At 34.1% G+C, this 10,400-nt stretch overlaps 1 protein-coding gene across 3 annotated transcripts; it reads left to right on the top strand.

The window, feature by feature from the left end:
* The first annotated feature begins 1,061 nt into the window (after positions 1-1,061).
* LOC107920823 (glycerol-3-phosphate acyltransferase, chloroplastic) lies at positions 1,062-8,645 on the top strand. 3 transcript variants are annotated; one of them, XM_016850690.2, is made up of 13 exons: positions 1,062-1,655; positions 2,746-2,843; positions 3,418-3,504; positions 3,629-3,726; positions 4,296-4,353; positions 4,940-5,041; positions 5,140-5,201; positions 5,284-5,394; positions 5,522-5,600; positions 7,126-7,245; positions 7,316-7,426; positions 7,904-8,074; positions 8,194-8,645. In XM_016850690.2, exons 1-12 carry the CDS (start codon positions 1,376-1,378, stop codon positions 8,036-8,038), a joined length of 1,341 nt encoding a protein of 446 aa, XP_016706179.2. In that variant the 5' UTR covers positions 1,062-1,375; the 3' UTR covers positions 8,039-8,074; positions 8,194-8,645. The 3 variants fall into 3 exon arrangements, with proteins under 3 accessions (XP_016706179.2, XP_040930718.1, XP_016706180.2); XM_016850691.2 differs by lacking the exon at positions 1,062-1,655 and adding an exon at positions 1,679-2,589; XM_041074784.1 differs by lacking the exons at positions 7,904-8,074; positions 8,194-8,645 and having other exon boundaries at positions 7,320-7,426.
* Positions 8,646-10,400: the final 1,755 nt, after the last annotated feature.

Here is a 10,400-nt window from a genome sequence, read left to right as displayed (position 1 = left end):
AAGTATAATAGGGAGCCAATTGATGGTCGTTATGCGGACATGCGCTCAAAATTTTCGAATACCCGCAGATGTTACATTATAAATACCATACAGAAATTTGAAGGCATAATCATTGGGAAAAACTGTGGGGCCTCTCGCTATAAATGGCGTATTTTTTTCTCCATTTCCATGTAGCTGGTATCCTTAACCTTCCTTCTTATTTGAAGGCCAACATTGCCGTGGACGTAGGAGGACTCTCAAGCGGGCAACAACTGTGACGTTGGAGTAAAAGTGATGCTCCTTTTGGGGCGACAACAATTTTCATTATTAAACAACCCATTAACAACTACAATTGTTACCGAGCCGACCCGAGTTTGACCTCTATTCCGACGGAACATCCACTCTCTGTCTAAGAGCCTTCTTGTGTCCACCTCGGTGTCAGCCTTCAGATAAGAATAAAAGGTTAAATATACCAATTGCCTAGAAATAGAGAAAAAATTACACTGATTACACCAAAAATCCCTCTATTTTTCCTTATGATTATAACTTTAATCTTATATATGGTATATGTAAGGCATCATTTACGGGTATCCAAAAAGCTTGAACTTATGATCGCATAACGATCATCAACTGGCCCCTGGTTATACTTGAACTCGTGACCGCATCAAGGTCGCCAACTAGGACCTTCACTTAGACTTCGGTACGTGGCCGTATCAAGCACTATCACCCCAAAACCTGACTTCCATAAGATGAGTTTCTGAGGTAATGGTCCTATCCCGACATAACATATGAAATGTATGTATTCTGAGATGCGTTATCACATCATCGACTCCTCAAAACATAAACTCTAATTCCTAAAAGAACCATAACCCAAACCCTAACAAAATTTAAAAAAAAAATCAAAGAGAAATCCAACTATTCTCTTAATTTTCAAAAAAAATCCAAAAGACTAATTAAAAAGAATGGCATATATATAACTAAATTAGACTGTAGATCGCTAGATTACCCAAAAACATTGTAAAAGAAATAATACCGAAAAACAAAAGTAGAAAGTAGTGGCAAGTGGCAAGTGGAGAATGGCAACCATTCGATGTCAAGCATCTCGATAAACACCCCCAATTCATTCCCCTACACGTCAGCAATCTGCAGCTATTTCCCCTAATCGTTCGCTCTTGTTCGATGTAAGCCACGTGCTTGCTCAAACACCACCGCCGTTGGAAAAAAAAAGAAGCTATAAAAGAAATAAAAATGAAATGAGATTCCTATAGTTCCAATTTTTTCCCCTTCTTTTCCCCTCTCCCGGACTGTTCAGAGAGAGATAATAAAAGAGAAAAGGATTTCGTGTTCTTTCAATCATATATATTCTTTCCCTTTTAAAAAATAAAAAGACTCTCCAATGTCTTCTACTTTGCCTCTCCCATTCTTCGGCGGCACTTGCACTAAGGCTGCATTTTCTTTCTCACTCAAATCATCTTCTCCTTTGGTTCCGTTTCAGCGTCTCCATCTTTTTCGATCTACTTCCAGAACAACAACAAGGATTCGCTCTTCCTTGTTTCACTCCTTGAAAGCTAAAGCAACGGCCGAGCTAGTTCAAGATAAGGAATCAGGTGTAGTTGCCACCGGGAAGCCGGTGGTCGAGCATTCCCGTACCTTTGTTGAAGCTCGCTCCGAGCAAGGTTCAGTTTCCTTTCAGCTCTTTTTCTTTTCTTCATTCATTTTTCAAAAGAAACTTTTTTTTGTGTTAATTGTTTACACAAATGCGCTTTCGAATAAAATATTGTAAATGTTACTGTATGATGCCTTTTTCTGTTTAATTACTAAGCGTTAAAACAGTTATTATAAATGTTATGTTGTTTTCTTCTTCTTCTTCTTCTTCTTCTTCTTCCTTCCTTCCTTCCTCCCAAGGAAAAGGAGTTCGTTATAAAAACTGCCAACATAAAGATTTGCTGATGGCAATTTAGTTGTATGTATTTATGTGTTAGTCAACAGCATTTTTCTAATATAGAAAAGAATACTAAGTTTATTACATCATAGAAATAGCCTTTAAGAGAAGGTCGCTTTAGTATTTAATGAACACTTTTATGGTTTAATGGCTTGACGCAATTTTTATTTTTTTTGTTTTATGGTTTTCCAAGAAGCTTGGGTTAAAACAAGTTTGTTTAATTTGGTGCTGAAAACATAAGCAGATTAATGAAATGAATAATTAGAATCGTTCTTGCAAAAATTTGCCTTGTTTAAGAGTACTTGTTTATTAATACGAATCTGCTGTAGAAATTAAGTTTACCGGACTCAGATTTGATGAGAGCTGCCCATTCTATCTATCCAATAATCTATGCATTGATAATTGGAGAACATGTCCAAGCAATGTAACAGCTGCTTTAACCAAAATTTGTTGATTAAGAAGGATGTATCTAATGCAACAATGATCAAGTATGGAGAAAGTTTAAGACTTAGCAAAAGAATACTTGAGAGTTATCTCCTTTGTATTGAAATATCATGAATAATATTTTGATGATTCCAAAAATGACAAACGGAGTCGGGTTTCTTTGAGGAGCATAAAGAAGGGAGATAGACTCGAAAGGGGAGTTGGACATCAAGAAACGTAGAAAGGTTTGTTGATTGAAAGAATAAGTGACCAAGAATATAGAAGAGAACATTTTCTTACTTTGAATAGTCCTGTTTTTTAATTTGAACTACAGCCTTTCATAGTTCCAAAGCTGAAGTAGAGTACTTGTTTTATTGTCTCGTGCTGCTTTTTGTCTACAGAACTCCTGTCTGGACTTAGGAAGGAAGTAGATGCCGGAAGGCTACCTCCAAATGTTGCAGCAGGGATGGAAGAAGTGTATCAGAATTACAGAAACGCAGTAAATTAATATGCTTAAACTCTTATTTTAGTGTATAGTATATGTTTTATGTATGATAGGCTCTCCTCTATGTAGACTACCTTTTTTGACGATTCATTATCAAGCTTCCTTTTCTTGCTTCTAGAAAGTGCTAATAGTGTGTTTTTAATAATATCATATTTTAGTAGATGGACATCATAGGTTTTAAAATATCTGTATTTTCCGGAACTCAATGCACGGTTTTTACTTGTCTTAAGATAGGCTATGTGTTATGGGATCTAGGTGTGTAAAAAACATAATGCTAAATAGTCAAATATAACTTCTCTATAACATCTGTTTTTACTTTATACGTATATATTTGGGGAAAAAAACTAGTTTCTTTTGGGTTATGTTTGGAACTGAATTTAGATAAGGAAAAAAAATGGTGCATTTGCACTAAAAAGTTGGTGGGACAGGATTCAGTTGAACTGCACGGTTTTAATAGTTTATCACCTGAGGATTTCAATATTTGGGAAACCTTGTCACACAACACTTACCTTTTACATGTTCCTCTGAAAATTTAAAAGAAGATTCTTTTCCATGTGTCAACATTTAGGTTTTCCAAAGTGGAGATGCTGCAGCTGTTGGGGTTGTATTGTCAAACATGACTGTTGCATTTGACCATTGGCTTTTGGATGTGGAGGTAATTGTACTACAATGCTGTTTCAAGATGATTCTGCTGTTTAGAAAATATATGCACTTTATTTTCATTTATTGCATACAGATTTTTATAAATTTCTGCATGAAATATGACAGTAACTTTTCAGGATCCTTTTGTCTTTGAACCCTACCACAAAGCTCTGCGAGAGCCATTTGACTACTATATGTTTGGTCAAAATTATATCCGTCCTTTGATTGATTTCAGGTGAGTGGACAACTCCCATACTGATGTATCCGGTTTCTCTGCTGATATCAATTTCATTTATAAAAGCTTCCTGAAAAATAAGGATGTGCTTTGCTGAAGGAATTTGTATTTTTAAAATTTCATAACTCTATTTTGTAAACCATGGTAATAAACTTTAAGGTTCATGGATTTATATATAGAGAGAGAGAGAGAAAGAGAGAGAAGTGCAGTAGGGACTGTAATTCTTTCTTAATTATTAGCTACCATATGAGACCATCCAAGGTTAAGCTTATTCCGTGTTTCTTATCTTGTGCATTCTTTTTTGTGTTTTTTTTTATTGAGGGTTTCATAAGGTCTTGAGTAGTTTTTCTCTTCTTCATGTTTGATTGTTTATCATCAACCGAATTGACAAAAAAGCAAAGAAAAAGAAGCATGTATTTTGTATATTTAACTTATTCACCCTCTTTCATGTGCTTCATATAACATATATGTTATTCATATTTTAAATCACTGAAGGACATGTTCGGTCTCTTTTTTTGAAATTAAAAAAAGTCACTTCTCTTAACATCCGTGTATTATGTTCTTTGCAGAAATTCATATGTTGGCAATCTTTCTCTTTTCTATGAAATAGAGGAGAAGCTTAAGCAGGTGACTATGCTCAGTTTTCTTTTTCCTTTTGCTTGATTCCTCTCAACAAGACTGAGTTTTGCTCCAGCATCTTTTTCAGTAAGATGTGGTAGGAGGATGTCCTTGTCATTGTTTACATTTTGAACAGACATACTGTTAAAGATCATAACATGACTTATCCATCATAGAGCTGCTTGGTAGTGAGTTGATGAAATTTTTTATTCTGCGTGCTACAATACTTGCATATTCTTTGATTAGTAACTAACAAGAACGTGCATCTGAGAAAGAAATAGAATAACAGGTTTGTATGTTAAATTTGTGTCCATTTTATTTTAATTTCTTAATTTTCATCAGCTTTAGGTCATGTCAATTTTATATTTTTGTTATGCAAGCAAGGCCGAAGTTATATATTAGTATTCAGAAGGAAGTTTTATGGTGTTTTCGTTTCAATTTTGTATTGGCATAAGCTAAACATGGTCATATTAAGTTTTCAACATTCAGGAAACTTTTACGTGCAACTGGGACTTAGGAAGTGTGCAGTACTGGTTGAATCTTTCATGTTTAAACTGGCTTTTTATGGATCTAATTGTCAGACAATTGGGTGCAGGGTCACAACGTTGTACTTATATCAAACCATCAGACTGAAGCTGACCCAATCATCATCTCATTGTTGCTTGAGAAAACAAATCCGCATATTGCTGAGAACATGGTGATTTTCTCTTGAATTAATTTCTCATTCTGAGCCTGCTGTAGTAGCCTTCATCTACGCCCTTGAGGCCTTGACTGTACTTGGGTTCTGTGCTACAGATCTTTGTTGCTGGGGACAGGGTCATAACAGATCCTCTTTGTAAGCCTTTCAGCATGGGAAGGTACTCAAATGGTTCTACCCATTTTGAATTGATTATTCAAAAATATGCTTAAGAGTCACAAAAAGTTTACCGTTTCTCTTAGGAACCTTTTATGTGTGTACTCCAAAAAACACATGTATGATATTCCTGAGCTTGCTGAAATGAAAAGAAAAGCAAACACAAGAAGTTTGAAAGAGATGGCTTTGCTGCTAAGGTACTTTAATACTAATGACAATTCTCATGCATTTAGAATGATAACTTGTCTTAATGTGCTAGAATCTGTGCTGTGGTATTTCACTATAAATATGCAGACTTAGACAAAAAAAATTGTTTTGTTATAGGGGTGGCTCGAAAATAGTATGGATTGCTGCAAGTGGTGGCAGGGACCGCCCAGATCCCTTTACAGAAGAATGGTATCCAGTAAGCTTTTTCTGCCTTTCTCTTTAACATGTTTTATTGTTTTTCAAGAATTTCTTCAGTTTGTCTTATATCAATTTCATCTATTAATGAAGATCTGATAGGTATAAGATGAGAAATGGGTTAAAGCTGCTTTATTAGCATATTGAGTCCAATTTGGAGCATAATTTCAAGTAGGATGTGCTTGGTTGAGTGGAAGAGGAGAAGGATGGAAAGAGAGTAGAAAAGTGAAGAAAATAAATTGAATGTTTGGTAAGAAGGAAAAGTGAGAGGAAAAAAAATAGGGAAGATGGCCATTTTTCATTCTAATGCACAAAAGCAATTCTTTCCAAATTGGAATGATGAGAGGACAGAAAATGAGAAAAATGGAGGTTAAGTATGTATTTTATAAGATTATGCAGTTTTTTTAAAGATTTTCATGTTCTTTCCTCTCATTTTTCAATTCTACCAAGCAAGGAATGAAAGAAAATCGTTTCTTCTTTCCATTTTTCTATCTTTCCTACTAAGCATGCCAATGAAGAAAAAAAGTATTTTTTTTCCTATCTTTCTATGTTTCTCCCCTTTAATTTTCCGTTTTTCCAATTTTCTTTTCACCTTACCAAGCAAAGCCTTAAAGTTAATATGCATGCCAATGAAAATAAAATAGTATTTTTTTTCTATCTTTCTATTTTTCTCCCCCTTTAGTTTTCCATTTTTCCAAAAAATTTTTCACCTTACCAAGCAAAGCCTTAGAGTTAATATGCCTCTAAGAGATTCTTTGGAAGAGGCAATCATTAAATGAACTTTTGCAGTATGTTTTTGGAGTTGAAACCAAATGTTAATTGCTTGAGTAGAAGATAGAATCATAGAATCTTGTTCTAATATCTGAAATTCATGGATATATATGGATGGATGGATGGATGGATGGAGAGGGAGAGGGAGAGGGAGAGGTACTGGATATGCATATTATGTCTCAGTTTCCTACTGTGTTATATTAGAATAAATAAGTACATGGAGACAGATATGCATTTTAACTTAAATTCATCTTCATGAGTTAACACTTAGCAGCAAGATATTTCTTGTTGGGAAGGGGGAATCTAAAGTAATCTAGTAATCTACAATTATATGCTTACAAATATATTATATGCAGGGTTAGTGCTCTAAATGAGGTTATACTTTTGGGTGTTGGAAATCGACAGTTTGGTAGACCTTTTCTACCCCTTACTGTTTAAAATGTCTTGAGTAGGCCAGAACTTCAGGTTTTATTGACATGTTATGCTGCAGTTAACAAAATGTAGGAATAGTATGCATTGGCATGTTCAAGATTTTGCGTTGTTGACTGCAAAGTTTGTTGTGTAAAGTATTTTAGAATACCATGCATTTGTAGTTTTTTTGTTTATACAATGAGCAATGAGCATTCTGGTTCAATTCTGTCTTAATTAGATCCCCCCCCCCCCTTCTCTCAAAAGACCTCAACCTTTTGACTATGCGTGTCTCCTTGTTTTTTATGAAAAGCTTGTTTGCATACTAAATATACAAGTTGTGTTAGGCACTCTTTGATTCTTCTTCAGTGGACAATATGAGAAGGCTCATAGAACATTCAGGTACCCCAGGGCATGTATATCCTTTGGCTCTATTGTGCTATGACATCATGCCCCCTCCGCGACAGGTGTGTATTTGGTTGTCAGCTTGGCAAATAAAATTTGTTCATCTTGTGACTCAATGGCATTTTTTTTAAGGTAGAAAAAGAAATTGGAGAAAAAAGAATTATCACCTTTCATGGGGCTGGATTATCAATAGCACCACAAATCAGCTTCCCAGAAATTGCCGCTGCCTGTGAAGAGTCTGAGGTTGGTTGTATTATGTTCTTATTATACATGCATTTTCTTATACCTGACCTCAGTATGGTATTTGGGAAGTTAATCTAGTCCTCTGGAACAAGAAAAATTATGTATCTTGCTTGTTGCATGACACAGCATCTCACTGGTGCAGACTTAATTTTATCACTATAATTTTCTCATGACTCTATAACCTATGTTCAAAGATCAGCCACACCTGTTGGTATTGACTGTAAAATCATATGCTGATGAAATGACTATACCACAAAGACATAATTATGTTTAGGCACACTATAGTGTTTCAATGGGGAGTGAACCATAACAACTATTTGTATCAAAATTAGCTATCCTGGTTCATAGTATCTCATCAGCAATGGTCTTCATCAGTTTTAGTGAAGTTCCATTCATTGCTATGTCTAGAACTCTAGAGAGTTTCTTTATTTGTGCTTGTTGATTGCTTTAGTTTAAGTTGGCTTCCCTTTTGGGCAGGCTAAGGATGCGTACTCACAAGCTCTTTATAAGTCTGTGAGTGAGCAATACAATGTCCTCAAATCCGCAATACATGGAAAACAAGGGTTAGAGGCATCAACTGCAGGTGTCTCTTTATCGCAGCCATGGAACTAGTCAAAACCATGTCATGGTGTAAACATCTGGTTGTAGGTAATCAGTTGGAACTTTTTTATTGTATCAAGTGTACGTACAACTAATGCTTTCTATATGTGTTAGGGTGAGAACCTCCCAATGTTATAATTTATTCGATTTGGTTTAATCTGGTGCAGGCCAAATCTTATCTGATGCATAAACTTTGTACTGTTTAACAAGAGCCGTCAGATTCGTAGAAAGATTGCCCTGCAAAAGGAACCCCATATATATTTCTTGATAGTAGAACATCAACAGTAGATTTACCTTTTTATGGGAGCCAAATCCATCAAAGCTATGTCAAAAGGTTCTGCTTCAGGTTTGTGCTGTACAGATTTGTTTCCTAGAAAGAGTGAAAGCCAATATAATAGTCCATAGGCAATTCTTATGTGCATATGATCTATTCAAATTCGATAAGTCAAAAGTCCAGATCTAGAAGCAAACATGTATACCTAGTAAATGGAAAGTAGGCAATGCTAATAAGGCACCGTTTAGGGCAGATTCTCTCAAATTGGAACCATAGTTTTTTGTTTTTTAAAATTTAAACTGGCTTTTGTAATTTAGAAGCTGAACATAATATACCTTTTCGTAACTCGTTATTTTACAGTAATTTACTTGAGAAGATATGCCTTATTTCTGCAACTGATATTTCAGTGATGCGTCTGAGGGGATCAAACCCTCATTTTGTTGGAAGCTAGCTCTTAAAATCTTAAAAAAGCAGACGAATTTACATTATATTTAGAAAATTAGCATTAATGTGAACCAGAATTCTCTCATGACTTCTTGATGCTGTCACATCATTTATCAAGAGACTAATCATAAAAAATCAACAACTTTTAGCTACGGTTAATGCTTTACATAGGGCATGATTCTCTTTTCTACTTTTTATCTCAGACTTTATAAACAAACAAATATTCAAAAAGACATGGGCTAATCCAGAGCGAAAGAAGATTATTAATTTTATAAACTTCAATTTCTTTAAATTCGGATTTCAAAGTCAATTAATTTTATTTCACTGCTGTGGCCAAAATAGAATTTGGTGTTTAGTGGGAAAAGCTGGAAAACAAGGTTTGGGTTAATGTTTGGAGTTGATCTTTTAGTTTGGAGGGCAATGAACTTGAAATGACCATTGTAATTAGTTTACAAGCAAATATTTTAATTGAAGAGCAACATGAGTATAACATTGCATATAAGAGTCAAATGGCCAAGGTTGAGGTAAAAAAAGAAGGGTTTTACTGTTGAAATCAATTTGAAATAAGTAATTGGTGATCTAAACTTGAGAAGATTTATGATGTTATGTTAAGCATTTGTTTGATATGTAGGAATTGTGATCTTGACATAAAATTAATTATTTGGAGTTAAAATTTGGTAGACGTTTTTGCAAAAAAAAAAAAATTTATGTTTCATGGATTTCGATTTGACCTCATGGTATTGGTAATTTAATTAGCCCCAACGATTATTTACTATGGTGAAAGGATTTTAGTCTATGAAATCTTAAACGAATAAATAGTAGCTGCATTTTGGAGATGGCTTAAGGTCATTTTGGATGGGCAGTGCGTTTATCTGTAATTAGTGTAAAAATAATGATGATGGTGAGATTAAATACTGTAACGTGAGACACAAAGAAAAACTAAAAGCACCTTATTGGAGATAAACGCCCATCCAAAAGGACCCTTTGACACTCAAAAGAACATATTTAAATTTCTGTAACGTTGAAACTTAAGAATATGATCTATTTTGGTTTATCTCTGTTTTGATTTATTAAGTGGTAATATGATCTATTTTGGTTTATCTCTGTTTTGATTTATTAAGTGGTAAGAAATATTCTTATTATCAAATGTAGGTCACTAAATGTAAAATTGCATGCAATTATAACTATAAAAGTTTTATAATAATAGATATTATGGAGATGTGAACATAGTTATGTAAAAATATAACTAAAAGTCAATTATGATGGTTTCAAAATTAAGAAAAATATTAAAATGCGCAATGAAAGCAGGAATTATTGTTAGATTAAGTTACAAATGCTTAATTATTGTTAAGTAGTAAAGAATTATTTGTTAAAAGGAAATTGAGAGTGTGATTAATAGTGACAAGATGGTGGAATTTGATATTTGAAAATTTTAAGAATATGCCTAAGCTGTTGAATTATGGTATATATGTTATATTTGATTTTGCCAATAATGAGTTAGTCGAATAAAAGTGAAATTACATTGGGGAAAGGGCTTAGCCTTTGTTCTGCTTTGGAGAATATGAAATATATACGAGACTTGATTAGATTTTGACATGCTTTTCATGTACACTAATCTCTTTTTATTCTTGGTTTCATCAATGTTTTTCAACCAAA

This window comes from Gossypium hirsutum, chromosome A08, assembly GCF_007990345.1.
Source record: "Gossypium hirsutum isolate 1008001.06 chromosome A08, Gossypium_hirsutum_v2.1, whole genome shotgun sequence".
NCBI lineage: Eukaryota > Viridiplantae > Streptophyta > Magnoliopsida > Malvales > Malvaceae > Gossypium > Gossypium hirsutum.
The sequence above is the reverse complement of the archived record's forward strand: the minus strand, read 5'-3'. Positions and strand labels throughout refer to the sequence as shown.

Excerpts from the sequence above, each read along its gene's own strand:
- LOC107920823 (XM_016850690.2), top strand. The coding sequence starts at position 1,376 with ATGTCTTCTACTTTGCCTCTCCCATTCTTCGGCGGCACTTGCACTAAG. Across the intron at positions 1,656-2,745 it reads TGAAGCTCGCTCCGAGCAAG|AACTCCTGTCTGGACTTAGG; the intron begins GTTCAGTTTCCT and ends TTTTGTCTACAG. Across the intron at positions 4,354-4,939 it reads TAGAGGAGAAGCTTAAGCAG|GGTCACAACGTTGTACTTAT; the intron begins GTGACTATGCTC and ends AATTGGGTGCAG.